At 38.5% G+C, this 25238-nt stretch overlaps 1 protein-coding gene across 2 annotated transcripts; it reads right to left on the bottom strand.

The window, feature by feature from the left end:
- Window positions 1–363: 363 nt before the first annotated feature.
- Window positions 364–25029, bottom strand: LOC128701725 (E3 ubiquitin-protein ligase AMFR). 2 transcript variants are annotated; one of them, XM_053795606.2, is made up of 10 exons: window positions 24544–25029; window positions 22094–22297; window positions 18159–18311; window positions 15390–15483; window positions 14372–14582; window positions 9289–9475; window positions 6828–7112; window positions 5171–5316; window positions 4549–4740; window positions 364–2565 (listed from the first exon to the last, which is right to left on the bottom strand). In XM_053795606.2, exons 1-10 carry the CDS (start codon window positions 24829–24831, stop codon window positions 2367–2369), a joined length of 1959 nt encoding a protein of 652 aa, XP_053651581.1. In that variant the 5' UTR covers window positions 24832–25029; the 3' UTR covers window positions 364–2366. The 2 variants fall into 2 exon arrangements, with proteins under 2 accessions (XP_053651581.1, XP_053651580.1); XM_053795605.2 differs by having other exon boundaries at window positions 22094–22351.
- Between the last annotated feature and the right edge of the window lie 209 nt (window positions 25030–25238).

The raw sequence follows: 25238 nt of genomic DNA on the forward strand, positions 1-25238 counted from the left end.
AGAGCTGTATAAGCCTTGTGGTTTATAAAATTATTTATATAATAGTGGCTTCTATTCCAACATGATATTCATGTTGGAGATAAACAAGAATTAATGACTTCTCTCCCCTCAAGGAAGGTTCCTTGATGTTGATGAGGGGGCTCTTTATTTAGGGAACTGGATCTGTTCTCCAATTCCCCGAATGCCTTCCAGGTGCTGTATAATCCTCTAGGTTTAGCGCTTCCCCCTTGATTATAATAATAATGACTTCTCTTAAAATATCAGAGTATAAAGAAGCTCTGAACTTTGGTGGCAGATGACTGTCAGACATATAGAATACAAGTCTACATATAAAGAATGATGACCAAGTCTAAATACAATATATATGTAAAATTTCTTTATTTGGGTAATAATAATGGACTAACTTTCAACAGTCTCCTTAGTTCAACAATTCTCTTAATACCTTTTTAACAAATATGAATTATATTTTTTTCCTAGTTATTCAAATATATTTATCTTTCCATTAATACTGGCAAATCAAACATCTTTATTACAAGTTCCATCTTAAAATAAGATATATTAAATCATGTGGTAGTGCTTTATGACCCTCAAGGGTTTAGCACTTAGGATTGTAATAATTAAATCACAGGACTAGAGTGACAACCTTTCCAAATTCAGTGCAAAATAATATTCAACAAAGTTAATAAACACTTTACCATTATGTGCATTTTATTCAAAAAATTATCTACATAAAACTAATAGAGCAAAGCCTATCAAGGAAAAGCAGTGATGTATATATAATTTGTGCGATAATAGACCAATATGAAGGTCAATCACATGATAAATTACCCCATCCCTGATATAGAGTAGAGCCCCAACTTACAACATATCACACTTTGGAATCAAATAAACACTTACAAATGCAGTTACAATCATTGCAAATGTTCAGAAATATTTTATTTTGTACCAAATGCATTAATATTTGTGCATGTATAGAGAGCTCACATTTGTTTGGCAGAAACTGGCTAAGAACTACAGATTTAATCCCCTAAGTGTTTAGCACACTCCCTCAATACATATTTAATATTCACAACTTTCTTGTTTGTTCCTTGGATAATATTTATAAAATGCATTAGTTTATGTTCTTTGAATGTCTTGTGGAGAGTTTTTTTTGGTAAAGAACTGAAAATTAAGTAATCACGATGCCAAAGTGAACTGGGTTTATTATGCTCATAAATGCAGTGGGGGGCAGCTGCTGCCTACGTAATAGACTAGTCCATGGGTGAAGAAGAGGACCTCAGGCTATACCCAGGTACACTAACCCTTACTATAACAATGAGGAAGTCATAAGCAGATTTAAAGAGTATTGTGTTAGACATAATACAAGAGAAGAAGGAAAGTCCAGCTGTTGCCCACTCCTACACCTGTCACCCCAGTCCTCTTATATCACATACTTATCCACAAGAGTTAGAAGCAGAGAGCACATGTAAAGAGTATTAATATTGGTAGAATTACCGACAATATGTTTAGTAAAAGGACACTAATGTGACATTTTAGTGTGGCAATGTTTCACTCTCCAGGAGCTTTGTCAAGCCGTTTCACCTCTGGAGAGAGAAACGTTACCACAATAAAGTGTTGCATTTGTATCCTTTTACTGAACAGAGTATTGTGTTAGATATGACAGAGGATGGGAGTCAATAGGACAGTGAGAGTGCGTGAAACAGTCCACGTGCTGCCAACCCCTACACTTCTGTATTGTAGCTCTGGTCTGTTTAACATATATATATTAACTAAATATTATTTATAAGTGAAATGGAGCTGTACTGAATGTCAAATATTCGATAAATATTCTTGGTTAAAAATAAAAGATATTAGATACTGAATATTATAGCTACGGGACACATCTCTGATAATAACATGGGTGTCTAGGGTCAGAGTTCTGAACACTATAGTACTGTAGTTATAAACGATTTTCAGAAATTCACTGTCGTAAGTTGTTGGCCCTACTGTATTACATATATATATATGTGTGTGTGTGTGATTAGTACCATATACCTCTTCATCCATCTACTGACCTTCTTGTATCACATTGCCTATTTGGCGTTTAAAATTTTATAAGCAGTAACTGACGTTTATATACTTTACAACAAGCACATCGGTCAAGTAATTATATTACTGTATTGTATTCAGTATGGTGTTACTCTACTAAACTTTTTCTTAACAACCAAAATAAGCATAAAAATAGTACAATACATTAATGAATTAAATTTCACTTTCAATTCAATAATGTACAAAAAATAATCAGATAAATCTTCATTGTCAAAGACCAAGTTCCTCTGACAATAACAATATAGCAATTTATGGCAACTTTTTAAAAATTCATCACCTCAGGAGTTTCCCAAACATTCAGCATCCTCAACCAATGAACTGTCTTCCTTATACGAGCCAATTCTTGATCTAGTAACAAAGCGATTGCGAGCCTGGTTGAGCAAGGCAGTCTTTCGCTGGGCCAAAATTTGTTCTCTCTCTTGTGGGGACTTACTGAAACGACAGCCAGCACCGCACGAGCCAATTCCATAACCACTCCTGAGAATTTAAGAAACTTTAAATAACATAGTACAAGTGTTGCAGCTAAAATTAATGGATAAAACCTATAAACAATTACAAAAGAGATATAAAATTAGGGTATCACTTTGAAGAGGTAAAAGTATTGGAGAGAAATGCCATAAAATATCAACACAATGAAAACAGACAGAGGAATGAAGTGTAACGAGATCCTTCAGCTGCAATATTTCACCTACACAGTGGCCTTTTTCAAGTCACATAAGATAAAGTTCACTGCATGAAGAAATGTCAATAAAATATCACATTACACTGCATTCCTGTCTGTTTGCAAGTACAAGTGTTGACACTAAGTATTGCACTACTTTTCCAACTGTATTGTGGTATAATTTCCATTATAAAAGGGGCCTTCATGCCAATCAAAAGGCTTTTAATTCAAAGACTTGGGCCTTTCCTCCCGTTCCCAAGGCACTGTTTGACCCCTCACAATGGCTGCAATTTTCTATTTGTCTAGCAGTTTACATTCTTGTAATGAAGGCCTACAAACAGTCAACTGGATAACATAGTCCAATCTAGTCCCACTGCTTTGTCAATACAATACTGGTGTTCTTAATTCTTACTGAATTTTCAATACAAAACTGTCTCATCTCATCCACAAAATCACAACAACAGACTGCATGCAAACCACGGCCAAGTGGATGATGCACTGGCCTGGAGTTGCAGGACTCAATTGCCGTGGGTTCAATCCCCGCCCGTTCCATGGTTTGTCTGGTCCGAAAATATTAACAAACCTCAAGCCTTTTTCATTAATATGCTGATGCATGTTATTAGTAAAGTCCCTTGCCATCCCTCTTTATTGGGATTATTATTAAATGAACCACAGTACAGGTAGGGGTCAAACTCATGGCAAGTGAATCATAAAACTCCAGGCCAGCTGGCCTGGAGTTTTACCACGCACTTGCCGTGAGTTCAACCCCCACCCGTACCCTGGTTTGTTTGCAACTGTGTTATCACGATTTCGTGAGTTATATTATTTTACTATTATACGGGAAAAAAAAAGTCACCTTTAGTCCTCCACCCTCTATATTATGTTCCCTCAGCCTGGCTGTTTTATTATTTTTTTCGTAATCTTGGACACTCAACGCTACTCTCACTCCTTCACTTTCACTAAATTTACATTTCTTTTTCTGCCTGCTCTGGGTTATTATATAAATTTCAGAGGACTACACCTATAGCCTGGTTGACCAGACAAACCTGGTTGGTCAGACTAGCACCAAATAAGCCTGGTTGGTCAGACTAGCACCAGACAAGCCTGGTTGACCAGACTAGCACCAGACAAGCCTGGTCCATGCCTGGCTCCAGTAGAAAGACTCGCAAAACTCATCAGAGGTCATACAGTGCCAGGAAAAAAATAGGGGAGCAATCAGATTTAATCCACAAATGGAGGACAAGTGAAGTTCCTTGGGTTAAAAGCCCATCACTAGAGAGGCAATAGTAATGATTTCATACAAGAGGAACCTGAGGATGAATGGTTTTTATTTTAACACACTGGCCATTTCCCACTGAAGCACGATAGCTCAAAAAAGAAGAAATACTTTCACCATCACTCACTCTAATATTGTTTTGCCAGAAGGGTGCCGATACTGCAGTTCAAAACTGCAAATATCCCTACTGTGCTTCCCACCTCCAGGACTCAAGTCTGGCAAACTGGTTTCCCTGAATCCCTTCATAAATGTTACTTTAGTAACACTCCAACATAAAAACCACTTGCTTCCACTCATTCCTATTCAAACAAGCTATGAGAACATTTTTTTTTACTGACACACTGGCCGTTTCCCACCGAGGCGGAGCGACGCAAAATAGAAACACTTTCATCATCACTCACCCCATCACTGCCTTGCCAGAGGCATGGTGATACTACAGTCCAAAAACTGCAGCGTATCTCCATCCCTCCTTCAGGGTGGGATTCCTCAGATATTATATACAGAGAAAAGAAACGTAATTTACCCTTCCGACTCGGTATCACTGGAGTCTTCTGAGGTGTTTGTGGTAGCTAAGAAGTCCAGTGTTGTTGCTACATGCTGCCTGGAGAGTGCTACTGCCTGACCATCCTGAAAATACTCTTCTTCCTTTACATCATCCTCTTCTTTCATCCTTTGTTGTTTATTCTCTTTATCTTGTTTAACATCATAAAATATGCTGAAATAATATATATATATATATATATACAGTTAGTAACAGATTATCACTAAAATTTGTTAAGTGGTTGTGTGCACGAGATATTTGCACTGAGACAACTAGCTGGCTTTAAAGCCTGTCAACTACAGTTGGCCACCACTCATCCTGTTCCATCACTAATCTGGCACTAATTTTGGCAAGTGTATTCTAACCTAACCAATCTGTGATCTGGTAAAATCACTAATTTGGCACCCTACAGGTCCCAGTGATGCTGGATTAGTGATGGTTGACCAGTCAACAATACAGTATTACTTTAATATAGGCAATACTTGGTATTTTTTCTAATTGTATAAGGATTATTTTGATACAAGTTGTTTGAAAGATAACAATGATGATTTGGATATTATCAATATTATTATTAATAGAACAGTAATTTCAAAGTATAACATACCTTGGACTATCATCAGAAGTAAACATTGGTGGTGGACTGACCAAGCGTTGCTCCAATATATTATCAATTGTTATTTCTAAGGAATGAGTGTGTCGAAGATCCTCCAAGACATGTGAATATGACACGTCAGGAAACATTTGCTGTACCTGTAACAAATAGCCAAATACAGATTAATAATAATAGTAGTAGCAGTAGTAATGTAGTAGTACAGGTCAGCCAACATTGATCTAGCACTAATTTTTGCTAGCGTCTCTATTGGTAAATTGACAGGTGAACTGCTAAAAGGTCTAGAGTAACGCAGTTTCATAAGTGAACAAGAAATAATGGACGTTTACACACCAGATCAGTGATGGTCAACCTGTATAGGTATAAAGGGAGGCTTCTTGCAATATACTGAATAGCTTTTTGTTTCCCTTGTGCTGTTTCTCTCTGGCACAATAACTTAAGAGTATCTTTCCTTTGGAAATAAATGGTATAAAATACCGACACAATGGAAATATAAACACATATGCAGTATAATGTGATTCTTTATTGACAATGTTTCGCCCACACAGTGAGCTTTTTCAAGTCACAAACAGATCTGTTTGTGACTTGAAAAAGCCCACTGTGTGGGCAAAACATTGTCAATAAAGGATCACATTGTACTGCATATTATTATTTTTTTTTATTTTTATTATCACACCGGCCGATTCCCACCAAGGCAGGGTGGCCCGAAAAAGAAAAACTTTCACCATCATTCACTCCATCACTGTCTTGCCAGAAGGGTGCTTTACACTACAGTTTTTAAACTGCAACATTAACACCCCTCCTTCAGAGTGCAGGCACTGTACTTCCCATCTCCAGGACTCAAGTCCGGCCTGCCGGTTTCCCTGAATCCCTTCATAAATGTTACTTTGCTCACTGCATATGTGTTTATATTTCCATCGTATCTTTCCTTTATTGTCTCATTCACAGTCTTAAGCAATTCAGTCACCCCTTTTTCTTCTGTACAATCTATGTCTGATCTTGTATGTTTCTTCAATGCTTCTGTGTTTAGTTTTTCCAGGCACTGGTGAGGATTTAGGGTGCTCATGACTGTTTCCCAAGATATGTCTCATACTTCTTGGCTTATTTTGTCTCAATCAATTCTGTGGTTGTTGAAGTTAGTTTACTGAATATCCCTTCTCGTATATTATTGCTGGAGTTCCCCACCTGAGTTTATACTCATTTGTACTTCTACGATGTCGTGATCAGAGTATATTATTTTTGTGATTGTTATGTCTTTGATTAGTTCCTTGTTGTTTATGAAGATCACACTCAAACAGCACATCCATTACAACTCATTTCTCTCTACTCAGTTTTAATACACACATGCTCTCACAAGCCTGCTGGATGCTTAAGCCCCTAAAACTCCAAGCCTCTCTTACCCCCCCCTTCCCACCAACCATTCCTGCAACAACCCCTACTTCTACTTCAACCCATCCCTTTCTACATGCCAAAACCACCTCAATAAGACCTCTGAGGTCACCTTTGGTGACCCTACATTGCAATTATACCTTTGGTGATCCCACATTGCAATTATACCCTTGGTGACCCCAGACTGCCTTTTAATTTCTACTCAAACATGATATCTCTGCTGAATTAACCTCGCTGTAACAAAAAATATATACAAAATTACCTGTCTGGCAAGGTTATCCAATTGAGAAGTTGAAGCTGGTTGTGAATTGGCCTGGTGATGCCGTGGCAGCTGTGTATGACTCTGTTCGACACTGAAACTGGGAAGCCAGGATACATAGCGCCACCCTGCCGTGCCTGGGGACCCTTCAGGAGCAGCAGGGGAAGGAAAGCCACCTGCACCTCCTCGGCCAACGTCTCCCACTCCATTTTCCTGTCCAATCCCGCTTTCTTCGCTTGTAGGAAGAAAACCATCCAACAGTGAAGTAGACAGTGACCTTGAATCATCCTGGTGGATTGAAGAAATCAAATGTTTTGAAATGGTACTTCAATAGTTCAAACAACTGCTCGCTTTAGAGCACTACACTAATATGGCGCTTTTCAATTACATTCATGTTTATTATTTTCGACTCTTGACTTGCTCTTAAAATGGTTTTTCAGCAATTTTCAAAAAAAATTATTTATAATTTTTACCTCTGCATTTTTTTTTAGGTCTAGTGTTATTTCATACTTAATAACTTGATAGTGTAAACATATTTTAAGCTTTTATATGCACTGGCAAGTGGAATAAAAAGCTGTGATTTGCTTTAAGGCAATATTCGCTTTATAGAGATGGTCTAAAATCCAGCTGCAAGATTTAAAAAAAAAAAAATCTCACAGAATGAATGAGTATGCTTTTATGAATCAAATAAGACTAAAATGTGTGGAATCTGATACAAAAATCAAGATTTTATGGTGTTCTGAAGTTGGTAAAAAAAATGATCACTCACTGACAACAGGAGTATTAATGAGCCAGTGATATTAACATCTGACAATTTACTGATAACAAATTCTGACTGTTTTTCAGTTTTAAGTGGCTTTTAATATTGACCACTGTATACCCAAGTTGTTATATGTGTTTCAAAGTGTTTCATTACTTTAAACATGGAGAAATACTTAGTCCAACAATGATCCACCGGAATATTTGGTACAAAGATTAGTTTTTGGGACTTGACAAGCTGTTGGAGTGTGAGCAGAGTAATATTTTGTGAAGGGATTCGGGGAAACCGGTTAGCTGGACTTGAGTCCTAGAAATGGAAAATACAATGCCTGCACTTTGAAGGAGGGGTTTGGGATATTGGCAGTTTGGAGGGACTTCTGAATTGTCGTATCTGAGTTCCTCTGCAACGACAGTGATTATGTATGAGTGAGGTGAAAGTGTATGATGATGATGGAAGTATTTTCTTTTTGGGTCACCCTGCCTCGGTGGGAGACGACCCAACATGTTAAAAAAAAAAATTATTCTATTTTTAATCTAAAAATATACTCAAGTAATACTTATTGATATTACAATTGTTTCAAGGTGTAATACTCATCAAAACATGGAATAAGTCTCATTGTTTGATATTATTGGGTTAAATCTACAAATTGTGCATTGTGGCTTAATTTTACTTTTAATATCATGAAACTGTAATAAATCTGGAATGAATAAGGCATCTTCCTGTCAGTTCCACACTGTCTACGAAGGTGATGGTGGAACAACAGGTCATGGTTTCCTTCTTTACTTATTGTAGTTTGCCAGTGTTAACAATGAGTCCACCTGGCCTTTGATTTTTCTAAGGAATGAGAAGGTGGTAGAAGCCCCAAGAGGTTACGCTGAGAACAAAAATATTGGCAGATGGCGTACTTGGGCATGGAAAATTGTGCATACTAATATGTTGGACATATAATCATCACTTACATACTAGTACGTTGAACCCAGTTAAAAGGATACAGCACCAAATATATGTGGTTCATTCAGCACTACACAACAAGGGCAAAGATACCAGTAGAGAGAAAGAGTTGACAGTATTGAGGTGAGGAAAGTGGGAAAAGAGTGGAGGTCATACTCATTGTAGCAAGGTGAGGATAATGACAAAAAGACCAGAGTCATAATTGCTGTAGCAAGGCAAGGATAATGGTAAAAGGACACCTGGGTCATCCTCATTGTAAAAAAATCAGGAGAATCAGCTATAAAGATGAAAGCATTAAGAAAGTAAAGCACACACAGTAAACATGTTTGGGCATTGAAAGAGGCTAATAAAATGAAGTCAAATGTGCTCTTTCATGAAAAGGGGAAACTGAAAATCTTGTGGTGATGCCACACTCCAATACTCTCAAATGGATGCTGCAGGGACAAACCTTGCAAATATCTTTGTCATCTGAATTATTATGTTCGTGTAAAGAATGAAAAGGCACAATACCGTGATTGGAACAATACACAAATAACCAGCACATAGGAGAAAGAAGCTTATTTATGATTATGATTACATTTATGATTATATTTATGATTACATTTCAGTCCAACTTGGACCGCTGACTAGACCAAGTCGGACCAAATCATCGTCATAAGCTTCTTTCTCCTACGTGCAGGCTATCTGTGTATGTTCATGTACTTCTGGGTGGGAAATTACCAGTGTGGTAAAATAGAAACAAATACAATATACCTGTTCAGGATTGTGTAACTTGTGTCTACACGTTGGGCATGACAAATCTTGGTGTAGCCAAGCCAGCAAACATGAAGCATGAAAGACGTGTGAACACGGAAGGCAGCGACCACTCTCCAAGTGTTCCCAGCAGATGGCACATGTACTCTCTTCTACTAAGATGTCTGTACCACACACTTCAGGGTACCTAAAGTGTCAAATGAAAAAATTAATCTTCTCTATTCTGAGAATACATCAATACAGTACTATTTAAAACCTAGGAAGAATGTAGAAAAATAATTCTTTGAAATGTTAGTTCCTGCATTTATAAATTTGAGAAGAGGCATATAGTTGAGGGGACAGGAAGGAAATGTGGCAGGTATTGCAAATGTGTAGAATAGGTAAGTTATTAAAAGAAAAAAGCTTTTTTTCTAGGTAGTAGGTTTGTAGACAGCAACCACCCAGGGAAGTACTACCGTCCTGCCAAGTGAGTGTAAAACTGAAGCCTGTAATTGTTTTACACGATGGTAGGATTGCTGGTGTCTTTTTTTTTCTGTCTCATACACATGCAAGATTTCAGGTATGTCTTGCTACTTCTACTTACACTTAGGTCACACTACACATACATTTTTTTTTTTTTTCAACAAGTTGGCCGTCTCCCACCGAGGCAGGGTGACCCAAAAAAGAAAGAAAATCCCCAAAAAGAAAATACTTTCATCATCATTCAACACTTTCACCACTCTCACACATTATCACTGTTTTTGCAGAGGTGCTCAGAATACAACAGTTTAGAAGCATACACATATAAAGATACACAACATATCCCTCCAAACTGCCAATATCCCAAACCCCTCCTTTAAAGTGCAGGCATTGTACTTCCCATTTCCAGGACTCAAGTCCGACTATATGAAAATAACCGGTTTCCCTGAATCCCTTCATTAAATATTACCCTGCTCACACTCCAACAGATCGTCAGGTCCCAAGTACCATTCATCTCCATTCACTCCTATCTAACACGCTCACGCACGCTTGCTGGAAGTCCAAGCCCCTTGCCCACAAAACCTCCTTTACCCCCTCTCTCCAACCCTTTCGAGGACGACCCCTACCCCTCCTTCCTTCCCCTATAGATTTATATGCTTTCCATGTCATTCTACTTTGATCCATTCTCTCTAAATGACCAAACCACCTCAACAACCCCTCTTCTGCCCTCTGACTAATACTTTTATTAACTCCACACCTTTTCCTAATTTCCACACTCCGAATTTTCTGCATAATATTTACACCACACATTGCCCTTAAACAGGACATCTCCACTGCCTCCAACCATCTCCTCGCTGCTGCATTTACCACCCAAGCTTCACATCCATATAAGAGTGTTGGTACTACTATACTTTCATACATTCCCTTCTTTGCCTCCATAGATAACGTTTTTTGACTCCACATATACCTCAACGCACCACTCACCTTTTTTCCCTCATCAATTCTATGATTAACCTCATCCTTCATAAATCCATCCGCCGACACGTCAACTCCCAAGTATCTGAAAACATTCACTTCTTCCATACTCCTCCTCCCCAATTTGATATCCAATTTTTCTTTATCTAAATCATTTGATACCCTCATCACCTTACTCTTTTCTATGTTCACTTTCAACTTTCTACCTTTACACACATTCCCAAACTCATCCACTAACCTTTGCAATTTTTCTTTAGAATCTCCCATAAGCACAGTATCATCAGCAAAAAGTAACTGTGTCAATTACCATTTTGAATTTGATTCCCCAAGATTTAATCCCACCCCTCTCCCGAACACCCTAGCATTTACTTCCTTTACAACCCCATCTATAAATATATTAAACAACCATGGTGACATTACACATCCCTGTCTAAGACCTACTTTTACCGGGAAGTATTCTCCCTCTCTTCTACACACCCTAACCTGAGCCTCACTATCCTCATAAAAACTCTTTACAGCATTTAATAACTTACCACCTATTCTATGTACTTGCAACATCTGCCACATTGCTCCTCTATCCACTCTATCATATGCCTTTTCTAAATCCATAAATGCAATAAAAACTTCCCTACCTTTATCTAAATACTGTTCACATATATGCTTCAATGTAAACACTTGATCTACACATCCCCTACCCACTCTGAAACCTCCTTGCTCATCCGCAATCCTACATTCTGTCTTACCTCTAATTCTTTCAATTATAACTCTACCGTACACTTTTCCTGGTATACTCAGTAAACTTATTCCTCTATAATTTTTACATTCTCTTTTGTCCCCTTTCCCTTTATATAAAGGGACTATACATGCTCTCCGCCAATCCCTAGGTACCTTCCCCTCTTCCATACAATTATTAAACAAAAGTACCAACCACTCCAACACTATATCCCCCCCTGCTTTTAACATTTCTGTCATGATCCCATCAGTTCCAGCTGCTTTACCCCCTTTCATTCTACGTAATGCCTCACGTACCTCCCCCACACTTACATTCTGCTCTTCTTCACTCCTAAAAGATGGTATACCTCCCTGACCAGTGCATGAAATTACTGCCTCTCTTTCTTCCTTAACATTTAAAAGTTCCTCAAAATATTCTCGCCATCTACCTAATACCTCCATCTCCCCATCTACTAACTCCCCTACTCTGTTTTTAACTGACAAATCCATACTTCCCCTTTGCGTTTTCTTCTATTTTCTTTCTAGTTCTTGTTCTTGTTTATTTCCTCTTACCTCCATGGGAAAGTGGAACAGAATTCTTCCTCTGTAAGCCATGCGTGTTGTAAGAGGCGATTAAAATGCCGGGAGCAAGGGGCTAGTAACCCCTTCTCCTGTATATATTACTAAATGTAAAAGGAGAAACTTTCATTTTTTTTTAGGCCACCCTGCCTCGGTGGGATACGGCCGGTGTGTTGAAAGAAAGAAAAAGCTTTTTATGAGGAGAGTGAGGCAGAGATTAGAATAACTGGGAGTGAGTGTACCTGGTAAAGTGTATGGTAGAGTTATAATTGAAAGAATTAAGAGTAAGACGGAGAATAGGATAGCAGATGAACAAGGAGGCTTTAGGAAAGGTAGGGGGTGTGTGGACCAGGTGTTTACAGTGAAACATATAAGTGAACAGTATTTAGATAAGGCTAAAGAGGTCTTTGTGGCATTTATGGATTTGGAAAAGGCGTATGACAGGGTGGATAGGGGGGCAATGTGGCAGATGTTGCAAGTGTATGGTGTAGGAGGTAGGTTACTGAAAGCAGTGAAGAGTTTTTACGAGGATAGTGAGGCTCAAGTTAGAGTATGTAGGAAAGAGGGAAATTTTTTCCCAGTAAAAGTAGGCCTTAGACAAGGATGTGTGATGTCACCGTGGTTGTTTAATATATTTATAGATGGGGTTGTAAGAGAAGTAAATGCGAGGGTCTTGGCAAGAGGCGTGGAGTTAAAAGATAAAGAATCACACACAAAGTGGGAGTTGTCACAGCTGCTCTTTGCTGATGACACTGTGCTCTTGGGAGATTCTGAAGAGAAGTTGCAGAGATTGGTGGATGAATTTGGTAGGGTGTGCAAAAGAAGAAAATTAAAGGTGAATACAGGAAAGAGTAAGGTTATGAGGATAACAAAAAGATTAGGTGATGAAAGATTGAATATCAGATTGGAGGGAGAGAGTATGGAGGAGGTGAACGTATTCAGATATTTGGGAGTGGACGTGTCAGCGGATGGGTCTATGAAAGATGAGGTGAATCATAGAATTGATGAGGGAAAAAGAGTGAGTGGTGCACTTAGGAGTCTGTGGAGACAAAGAACTTTGTCCTTGGAGGCAAAGAGGGGAATGTATGAGAGTATAGTTTTACCAACGCTCTTATATGGGTGTGAAGCGTGGGTGATGAATGTTGCAGCGAGGAGAAGGCTGGAGGCAGTGGAGATGTCGTGTCTGAGGGCAATGTGTGGTGTGAATATAATGCAGAGAATTCGTAGTTTGGAAGTTAGGAGGAGGTGTGGGATTACCAAAACTGTTGTCCAGAGGGCTGAGGAAGGGTTGTTGAGGTGGTTCGGACATGTAGAGAGAATGGAGCGAAACAGAATGACTTCAAGAGTGTATCAGTCTGTAGTGGAAGGAAGGCGGGGTAGGGGTCGGCCTAGGAAGGGTTGGAGGGAGGGGGTAAAGGAGGTTTTGTGTGCGAGGGGCTTGGACTTCCAGCAGGCATGTGTGAGCGTGTTTGATAGGAGTGAATGGAGACAAATGGTTTTTAATACTTGACGTGCTGTTGGAGTGTGAGCAAAGTAACATTTATGAAGGGATTCAGGGAAACCGGCAGGCCGGACTTGAGTCCTGGAGATGGGAAGTACAGTGCCTGCACTCTGAAGGAGGGGTGTTAATGTTGCAGTTTAAAAACTGTAGTGTAAAGCACCCTTCTGGCAAGACAGTGATGGAGTGAATGATGGTGAAAGTTTTTCTTTTTCGGGCCACCCTGCCTTGGTGGGAATCGGCCAGTGTGATAATAAAAAAAAAAAAATTCTTGGTAACAGTAAACCTGAGATAAGCATGGGTAATGTCACTGTGGCAACAGCAGCAGTACTAGTAGCATTACTAGTAGTAGTACTAGTAACAGTAGTACCATTACTGGTAGTACTAGTAGTGACTTTAATTCTTAATATATACTTGGTACAATAAACTGAATGCCCACAGTATACAAAGCATTTTGGTAGACTACGTAGTTGTTAATTTTCTTTATGCTTTTGGTCCTGAAAAGGACATTAAGACTAAAAGTGCTTATATATGATAAAAACCCAATGTTGGGTTGAAAACTGTATAAAAAAAGGAGTCCTCAGATCAGAAGCCCTTCACCAGCATTAAGGCCTCACCCCTTGAAGGGAATGTGACGTTATAATAATCCATGGTATAACAAGGTTATATCATAGCCAGAGTTGAGTCCTGGAGGTGGGAAGGACAGTGCCTACACTGAAGGATGGGTGAGGATATGTTGCAGTTTCTGAACTGTAGTATTGGCATACCTCTGGCAAGACAGTAATAGTGATGGCGAAAGTGTTTTTTCTTCTCTGGGGAGCGGCCAATGTGTTAAAAAAATAACAAGGAAATGTTACTTACATATTCACAAGTTGAAGAACCCTAAGGTAGTTGCGGTGCGACTTGATTTTGTGCTGCAGCTGATAGAAGAGAAGCCTCAGCTGCATACATATGACAAGTGATGCCATGGTCAGGAACATGTTACCCCATACTAGCATGTGAATGTGATGAACCATGTCGATCACCAGCTCACTAAGCTCGTACACCAGCTCAGTTATGTACACATAGCGTCCTTAGGGTCACAAACAAGACAGTGTAAATGATGTATACAAAGGCATACTGATCAAAGTACTGAAGGAAAGATACAGGTGTAGAACAAGATTTTAATTTGAAAATAACTATGGGCTTTTCCAAGTTAGAAATTTTTGTAAAAAAATGTATTCTCTTGAAAAATAAAGCCCTGCATTATAATTGTTATTGTATTGCTTGATAAAGTTCTGCACTGAGACGAATGATATCATAATAAAAGCTTGCTGTACACATGTCTTTTTTGTTAAATGGTATCAAATAAATTCTTTGAAAAAATCAGTAGTGTACTGAACGCTGGTGCGTCCACTACAAACAAGATTGATTTGATTTATCCATACATCATCATCATCTTTCAATAAACCAGGTATATCTCACCCAGGTGGGGTGGCCCAAAAGGAAAAAAAAAAGTTTCTCCTTTTAAATTTAGTAATATATGCAGGACAAGGGGTTACTAGCCCCTTGCTCCAGGCATTTTAGTCGCCTCTTACAACACGCATGGCTTACGGAGGAAGAATTCTGTTCCACTTCCCCATGGAGTTATCCATATACTATATACATTTATAATTATTCATTATCATATTACAGTAAACTTCAATCAAAGTCAAGACTGGAAACATCATTAACGTTGTCCTAAGTGAATGCATTTGTATACAGTTATAGTGTAATCCTCACTTAGCAAGGAATTCATTTACAGATGTAGTCTTAGGAACGGAACTCCGTCGTTGAGTGATGAAAGGCTGTATTAGCTGCCAATATTAATTAATATGTTATTAAGTGTATGCAGGCTTACCTCGTTCTTCCCATAAACCTTCATGTGTGATATCCCAGAGGTAGATACAATACCGGGTGATCACGTGCAAGGTTCGCACTACCAAAAGTATGCACTGAAATACAAAAATGTTGGACATATTAATAGCTCAGGATATTTAAAGTCAACATGTACTCATTAGTGAAATTTTGAATGGTATGAAGATTTTTTTTTTTTTTTCAACAAGTTGGCCGTCTCCCACCGAGGCAGGGTGACCCAAAAAAGAAAGAAAATCCCCAAAAAGAAAATGCTTTCATCATCATTCAACACTTTCACCACACTCACACATAATCACTGTTTTTGCAGAGGTGCTCAGAATACAACACTTCAGAAGCATATACGTATAAAGATACACAACATATCCCTCCAAACTGGGATATTGGCAGTTTGGAGGGATATGTTGTGTATCTTTATACGTATATGCTTCTAAACTGTTGTATTCTGAGCACCTCTGCAAAAACAGTGATAATGTGTGAGTGTGGTGAAAGTGTTGAATGATGATGAAAGCATTTTCTTTTTGGGGATTTTCTTTCTTTTTTGGGTCACCCTGCCTCGGTGGGAGACGGCCAACTTGTTGAAAAAAAAAAAAAATGAAGAAATTTTGTTTAGAAGTCTGCTGGAACTAAATTTTTGATTGTGAAGAAAATTGCACCAAAATAAGGGCATGTAATATGAAATTTTACTGTATTACTACAAAGGTTATATTTCTAGTGGCTCATCAGAAACTGCACTGCTGACCCCTATAAACATATAACAGCACACATGTTCACCCATTACTCACCTCTCTGGCAAGAATAAGGACTATCACATACTTTTCCACTCACAAAGTACCCTCCTCTGCCTCCGTTCCTCCGATCTATGCTCATAGGTTGAACCCAGAGACCTCTAGTGGCCAGCACCACTGCTTACCAACTAATGACAACCAGGACGAGCATATGGTAACACCTACTTCCTCTATAGTGGCAACTGGTTTTGTCTTACCACTTATGTGACAGGTGGACTAAATACTCTGAGTGCTCTTCATCAGACAAGGAAACTCATCATTTCTTTCAGAAGCTGAATCTTGTTGGGGTCCAGTATTTAAATGAGTCATTGTGGACTAAATAAACTGTGAGACAAATTTTATATTTGTATAACAATGTGCATGATCCGTCACTAAGCCTCTGGACTATCCGTGTTTCATAATCTTCCAGGGACAACTGTGTACTTGAATAATAGGAGTGAAACCAACTTATCTTCTAGAATTCAGGCTGCTTAACACGAGTACAAGTTCCTGCTAGTTCCTTGCTGTGTGATCTACAGTAAAGTGACATCCATGTGTTTGTGTACTAATACTCGAGACTATGCAAAATTGCTTGCCGACTGTTACCAATTCTTTTATATGGTATGAATGCAACATTCAGGATTGATCTTACAAGTCTATGGTTAGCTTTGGTTGGCTCCCACAACCAGATGTGGGTTTTGCACAGGGTAATCAAACAAGATCCTCCAAGTAAAGACAGGCTGACAAGATTTTTAGCACTTCGGTCTAAAGTGTCCTTCCTATGAAAGAGAATTCCAAACTACATGACAGGGTTACTGGATCTTCACCACTATTCAAATGCTGTTCTCTCTTTCTGTGTACCATCGGTACTGATCGTAGCCCACCACTAAGGACCAACACAGAATAAGAGATTTCAAGAATGAGAAATATGTGCCCGAGTCAAGACCTGGTGGCCTACAGAGATCCTTCCCTATTTCCCCACATGTTTTATACTGGCTGATAACCAGCTATGGGCTTTATACTGGCTGATAACCAGCTATGGGTTTTATACTGGCTGATAACCAGCTATGGGTTTTATACTGGCTGATAACCAGCTATGGGTTTTATACTGGCTGATAACCAGCTATGGGTTTTATACTGGCTGATAACCAGCTATGGGTTTTATACTGGCTGATAACCAGCTATGGGTTTTATACTGGTTGATAACCAGCTGTGGGAGTAGAAACTCTGTTTTACTATAAGTAGATGGAGAATCAAGCCTCCACCACTCCTTGCACTGCATGACCCATATGGATTTAGCATATAAGGTACACTTTCTTCCCCACAAAAGTCTTGGAAAATCAGCCTGCACCTTGTATGCTCAAGGGTAGGCTTTAATGTAAAGTATCAGGGTTATTAGCCTTTGAATATGGTCACTGATTTACTTTTATGATCCTTCTGTCATGTGCCTTACATGCTGGAAAATACGGTATGCTGTGATGGCGACTAATGGGATCTGTCACTAGAGGCTTCTGGTCACAACGTGAGCACTGATGAGCGGAGCAGAAATGTGCGAAGCTAATCTGGAGTGGAATAGTGAGCAATAGTCCTTACTGGGGTTAGAGATGTGAGTAATGGGTATGAATCTGCATTGGTTTATGCCTTGTGGGCCACTAAAGAATTTGTTCACCTTTCAGAGCTATTATTATATACAGAGCTGCACAGCCTTCAAGTACTGAACAAAAATACAATATTGTACTTTGAAACTATATGCTAAGACTAGTTTAATATACTAAAATAGGTGAAAATAACAAATTTTATGTTAAAGAATGGTCTATATAAGAACTTATATGTTAAGAAGATTACTCTAATGTAATAAATATACTAAAACTGGTTTATATAATGAACTATTTATTACAATTTTCAGAAACCCATTAAAAAATACATAATAGTACAAGCAAAAAGTATCCTGTGGAAAATAAGTCTTATTTAAATCGCTTTGTACATACCTCGGCTCCCATAAATGCACATGTATTAATGCCCGAGTGACAGCCAACAACAACACATATAAGCAGGCAAAAGGAAGCTATAGTGAATATAATGCCCAGCAGACCCAGCAGTCTCACGTGCGTTCTACATGGAGTTGTTGCAGAGAATGACAACTGAAAAGAATGATAACAATTACGTTCACTGTAGAGAATGACAATTAAAAATAAAAATCATTATAACAATTATATTCAAAGCACTATACAGTTCATATCAATTTTATTTAGTGGTATTTTTTTTTTAACCTATCAGCTGCTGCCCATTAAGATCAGGGGATCCAGAAAAGGAAACATTCACCATCATTCATTCAATAGCTGTCATGACTCACGAAATCGTAATGACACGACTGCAAACAAACCATACCACAGGCAGGGCTTGAATTCATGGTTAGTGAGTCGTGCATGGTATGGTTTAATAGCTGTCTTGCCAGAAGTATTTTTTTTATTAACACCGCACATTTCCCACCAAGGCAGGATGGCCGAAAAAAGAAGAATCACTTTCACCATCATTCACTGTATCACTTGCCAGAAGTGGGTGGATATAAAAATTTAAATGACTGCGAAGTGTAATACCTCACACCATCAGAGTGTAGGCACTGTTGTATCCTAAATACACAGCTCCTGCTCCACCCTGCTGCTTTCTGTATTATATGATTTTGGCATTACACGTATACGTTGTATTGTATTTATGGTAAATCTAGTTGCTGACCAATCTGTACCAAACAAAAAACTCACCACACATCCTTAAAAATAAACATACACTACATTAAACTCTTTTCATAAAAATAAAAAAATAAAAAAAAAAAATTGAAATTCAGCTACATTACAGCTATAATTTATTTAAAAATGTTCCAACCAATTTTTTTTTTTTTTTCAAAAAATTTGCACAATACAAAATTGACCTCTTAAAATGTTTCTTATTTAATGAAAATCACCATAAATAATCAGAATACATTAAAAAAAGTGGCAATCAAAAATATATTTATGAAAATTAGAAGGCTCTAAAAGTCTAAAGTACATATTACAGTACACAAATAGTTGTACATAGGAGAATGAAAAGCTTGACGGTATTTGGGTCCGTGGACCAAAAAGTCATCATTAATTTTGTTCTCTCATGTGCAGGTTACAGTGCAACCTCAGTGCTCAAACAGCTCCCTACTCGAACAATTCGGTATTCAACCACTTTGTTTGTTAAAAAAAAATCGCTCGATAGTCAATCGTTTGCTCGGTACTCGACCAAACAAACACGACCTGCCAGAACTTTGCTGTAAACTATTTTGCATTTCTTCGCAATTTTTGGTGTTTTTTAAATTATTTGCATAAATAAGCCACCATGGGGCCTAAGAAGACTGGTGATAACAGCCAACAAAAAAGAAAATTGGTTGGGAAAAATTCATTCGGTACTCGAACAGATCAGCACTCAAACAGCCTTCTGGAATGAATTAAGTTCGAGTACCGAGATTCCACTGTATTTGTGTATTCCAGTCATGGTATTCTATGTTGTTATTCTCTACATATTCTAAAAATTTTATTTCTATCAAATATCGAGCAATCCAGGTGCTAATGTACATTTTACGGCTTTTTGTAATGCAACTTAATAATACTGTACACGGCGCTCCTTTATTGCCTTACATGAAATTAAGTACAGTGGACCCCCGCTTAACGAACTTTTTTCATTCCAGTAGTATGTTCAGGTGCCAGTACTGACCGAATTTTTCATCATAAGGAATATTGTGAAGTAGATTAGTCCATTTCAGACCCCCAAACATACACGTACAAACGCACTTACATAAATACACTTACATAATTGGTCGCATTTGGAGGTGATCGTTAAGCGGGGGTCCACTGTATATTATATAGAGTAGGTTGGCTTCAGGTCCCCTCTCGACAAGCAAGACATTATCACCACTGATGAACATCAAAATGGTATACAATACCGACAGGTTGTTAGGTAAGACACATATGCAACAGTTAGACAACTTTATTCCGAAACGTTTCGCCTACACAGTAGGCTTCTTCAGTCGAATACAGAAAATAGGCAGGAACAGTAGAGATGTGAAGACGATGTAATCAGTCCATCACCCTTGTAGTCGTAGAATTTGAGGTTGTCAGTCCCTCAGCCTGGAGAAGTTCAGTTCCATAGTCAGTTCCTGACCATGGAACTGAACTTCTCCAGGCCGAGGGACTGACAACCTCAAATTCTACGACTACAAGGGTGATGGACTTGATTTCGGAATAAAGTTGTCTAACTGTTGCATATGTGTCTTACCTAACATTATCACCACTAGTGAGCAGGGGTATCAGAGGCACCCTCTGATACCCTCTTCCTCACTGCTGCCTGGTTTGCTATCTACAAAACCCCAGATTCGTAGATTTTATCCCTACTTACCATTTTACATTTACAGTATCAGTACACTACACTTGTTTTTGATGATTGTTACATCTCACCGTGTCTTTCTTGATATGGGTTGGCAATGGCTCTATTACCTGGAGAGGGTTTCGGGGGTCAACGCCCCCACAGCTCGGTCTGAGACCAGGCCTAATGGTGGATCAGGGTCTGATCAACCAGGCTCGCAAACTTCATAAATCTAAAGTTAAGTAGAAATATGTTTGATTTCCCGACATTATTTTTTATTAACACATCAGCTGTTCCCCACCAGGCATGGTGACCCGAAAAAGAAGAAATATTTTCACCATCACTCACTCCAACACTGTTTTGCCAGAGGCATGCTGACAGTACAGCTAAAAAGCTGCAACACATCTACACCTATCATTTAGTGGTCGACAAATTTTCTGCCATTCCACCTAGTCTTCTAGAAAGTGTGTGTGGTAGATATATACAGTATAACAGTGTTGATTTCCAGTGGTGCAGATATTATTACAATGTTTATTTGTTATCAATTTAGTCATTCATGCATGAAAATTTATTTTACAGTGATGCACAGCATTCACAAATCCCTCATAAAGTTATATCCACCAAAATCACAAAAAATAGGGAAATTTGGCTGAATGATCACATAAAAAATGAAGAGAGAAACAAATGAGTGTGGATGAGTGAGTTTCAATCAGCAAATTTTGGCCAGAATAAGAAAGTTTTGGAGAGAAATTAACAAGTTGAGAAAATCTAAGAGTAAATAGACTTGGCAGTTAATAAATGAAAGAGGTAAGATGGTGTGTGTCACAAAAGGTGGCTAACATGCCGGCAGCAAGAGGCTAGTAACCCCTTCTCCTGTATTAATTACTGTATGTAAATAGAAAAACTTTCATTTTTCTTTTTAGGTCACCCTGCCTGGGTGGGAGATGGCTGGTATGTTAAAATGCATAAAAACTAGCAATTTCAAATACAAATTTGATCAATCATTTCCTTACTATTCCAGCCTCATAGGCTGCCTAGTCTTATATTTTTCTCCATTTAGTACATCCTTAGTCTGCATATGTGTACATATGCTTGGGTATTATTTGTACACTTCTTATATGAAAATATGCATCTATATTGTGCATTTAAGGTGTAAATTTCTTTAGGATGTTCAAACTTCAGACTGGAAAAAAATAGTACGCATATCCCAATTACTAACTGCATTAATAACAAAAAAGGCACAATACCATGACTGGAACGATACACAAATAACCCGCACATAAAAGAGAGAAGCTTACGACGACGTAAATTACTTATTTGGATAGTTAGACTTTGTCAATGGTCCAAGTTGGACCGAAACTTCGTCGTAAGCTTCTCTCTTTTATGTGCGGGTTATTTGTGTACTAACTGCATTAATGTTCTTTATGATTCACTGCTCTACCTGTAAGGTTCTGATAAATTATTCTGAGGTTGCAGAAATTATTGCTACCAACACTAAGGGAATTTAAAAGACAAACAGTACAGACATCAGAGGCAAACTTACATATTCAAAGCGATCTTTGCAAAGTTGAGCCAAGAGGTGTAGAAATCCCAAGACGCTGAACCACGAACACCAGAGCACAACCTCATCCATTGCTTGAACGTTCATCACTCCGAACACAAAGATGAATTTGTAAAAGACGAAATTCCAAAACTTGTCTTTTATGTGCTGTTGTTCCGACACTCGCAACTCTCCGAAAACCAAGCGCTGAATTAAGGTGCCCAAAAGGATGAGTACACAATATGCCATGTTGATGAGTGTCTGTCAAGTAACAACAATTTCATCAATTAAATAATTCCTGTAATATATGTAACTTAATAAGTACAGTAATTCTAATACCATTCACTGTTACATTATTGCTTACTTATGATTATACAGTTAATATAACAAATAATAATACATGTACTGTATACTAACTATCCAAATAAGTAATTTAATATAATCTTTAGAGAACGAATCTTTTCACTGAATCACACATTAATAATATACTGGACTTAAAAAAAAAAAAAGATTTGCATTAATCCCTCAGTCACAATTCCTAAACCAAAACCTCGGTTAAATTGGGGCCTGGCCTTTGATATATACCTTCGAAGCGTTTCAAGAGTAACTACTCTCCGAGTCCAGCCATGCATTTCCTAAACTAAAACCTGGATTACACTGGGTCTGGCCAGGTTACATTTTTTTCATGTTTCATTAACTATAATTATTATTACAATCAAAATTAAGCACTAAACCCACAAGGGACATACAGCATTTTAACTAAAAACCATTTCAACCGCACATCTACATATTTATGATCCAGGAATACGACAGACATTTACGACCTGCGAATAAGGCAGACCTTTACGACCTGCGAATAAGGCAGACCTTTACGACCTGCGAATAAGGCAGACCTTTACGACCTGCGAATAAGGCAGACCTTTACGACCTGCGAATAAGGCAGACATTTACAATTCAGGAATAAAGCATTCACATTGCAGGAATAATGTAGAAATTTACAACCCAGAAATAAAGTAGGCATTTATGACCCAACAATAAAGCAGCTACGACCCAGGAATAAGGAATAAGGCAGACATTTACGACCCAGGAATAAGGCAGACATTTACGACCCAGGAATAAGGCAGACATTTACGACCCAGGAATAAGACAGACATTTACGATCCTGGAATAAGGCAGACATTTACGACCCAGGAATAAGGCAGACATTTACGACCCAGGAATAAGGCAGACATTTACGACCCAGGAATAAGGCAGACATTTACAATCCTGGAATAAGGCAGACATTTACGATCCTGGAATAAGGCAGACATTTATGATCCTGGAATAAGGCAGACATTTATGATCCTGGAATAAAGCAGACATTTACAATCCTGGAATAAGGCAGACATTTACAATCCTGGAATAAGGCAGACATTTACAATCCTGGAATAAGGCAGACATTTACGATCCTGGAACAAGGCAGACATTTACAATCCTGGAATAAAGCATTCATGATCCAAGATAAAGCAAGTATTTACAATCCTCGAAAAAGAGATATTTATGCTATAGGAATAAAGCATTAACGACCCGGGAACAAAACATTTACGACCCAAAAATAAAGCAGACATTTACACTCTGGGAATAAAACATTTATGACCCGGGAATAAAACAAACATTTACGCCCCAGGAATAAAACATTTACGACCCCGGGAATAAAACATTTATGCCCCGGGAATAAAACATTTACGCCCCAGGAATAAAACATTTATGACCTGGGAATAAAACATTTATGCCCCAGGAATAAAACATTTATGACCCCAGTAATACAAAGATTTATGACCCCGGGAATAAAAACATTTACGACCCCGGGAATAAAACATTTACGACCCCGGGAATAAAACATTCACAACCCCGGGAATAAAAACATTTACGACCCCGGGAATAAAACATTTACGATCCCGGGAACAAAACATTTACGACCCCGGGAATAAAAACATTTATGGCCCCGGGAATAAAAACATTTACAACCCCGGGAATAAAAACATTTACAACCCCGGGAATAAAAACATTTATGACCCCGGGAATAAAAACATTTACGACTCCGGGAATAAAACATTTACAACCCCGGGAATAAAAACATTTATGACCCCGGGAATAAAAACATTTACGACTCCGGGAACAAAACATTTACGACCCCGGGAACAAAACATTTACAACCCCGGGAATAAAAACATTTACGACTCTGGGAACAAAACATTTACAACCCCGGGAACAAAGCATTTACGACCCCGGGAATAAAAACATTTACAACCCCGGGAACAAAACATTTACGACCCCGGGAATAAAAACATTTACGACCCCGGGAACAAAACATTTACAACCCCGGGAACAAAACATTTACGACCCCGGGAACAAAACATTTACAACCCCGGGAAATAAAGCAGACATGAACGGTGGCATCAGCAAGCACGTACCCAGATACAGAGAGGCTCATGAAACATGAAACTGATGACCTCTGGTATGAGGTATGGGGTCATCTGACGCTCCTGAGATGACCCGTCCTGGTCACTGACATGATACACTGACACCTCTTCTTCCTCATCTCCAGTGGCATTGTTCTTCTCTAGGAGCTTCTGCTTCCAGTGGGGGTTTAACGTGACCTGTACACCGGCGTAATAAACCGAACAGGAGAGTAATAAAACGCTAAACCCGGAATACCAGGTCAGGTTGGGTAGGGGTAGACGGTCCAGTACCACAGGCATTTCTCTCTCTTATTTCTCACTCTGGGGTCACAGGCATCTCCGGGGTGGCTCAATGGTTACTCTGGGGTTTAAGGCATCCCTCAGCTATATTATAATGGTCACTGTGGGGTTACGGAGGCAGTAAATAAGGGAAACAGTAACATCCTCCATTAACACTAACATTCTCAACAACAACAAAACTCACTCCACAATTTTACCCCTTTTAAAAATCACATAAACAATGCTTTTTTTTTAAACTATGATATATTTTCACTCCTTTGCCTTCTGTAATACCTTCAAAAATACCCTCCCCACGACATCCATAATTAATTAATCCTCAATATTATTATTTTTGTCATTATCTCTTCATCTCTCATATTATTGGAACCTTCAAGGTCTACCCTTACCTTTCTCACTTAACTGATAAG

This window comes from Cherax quadricarinatus, chromosome 96 (genome assembly GCF_038502225.1).
Source record: "Cherax quadricarinatus isolate ZL_2023a chromosome 96, ASM3850222v1, whole genome shotgun sequence".
Lineage (NCBI taxonomy): Eukaryota > Metazoa > Arthropoda > Malacostraca > Decapoda > Parastacidae > Cherax > Cherax quadricarinatus.

Bases quoted from the DNA above. Each gene is read 5' to 3' on its own strand.
- LOC128701725 (XM_053795605.2), bottom strand. From the start codon at position 24,831: ATGCCTGTGGTACTGGACCGTCTACCCCTACCCAACCTGACCTGGTAT. The intron at 15,484-18,158 runs GTATGTACAAAG...TTTGTATTTCAG, and splicing joins GTGCATTTATGGGAGCCGAG to TGCATACTTTTGGTAGTGCG. The intron at 2,566-4,548 runs GTAAATTACGTT...TTAAATTCTCAG, and splicing joins AGTGATACCGAGTCGGAAGG to GAGTGGTTATGGAATTGGCT.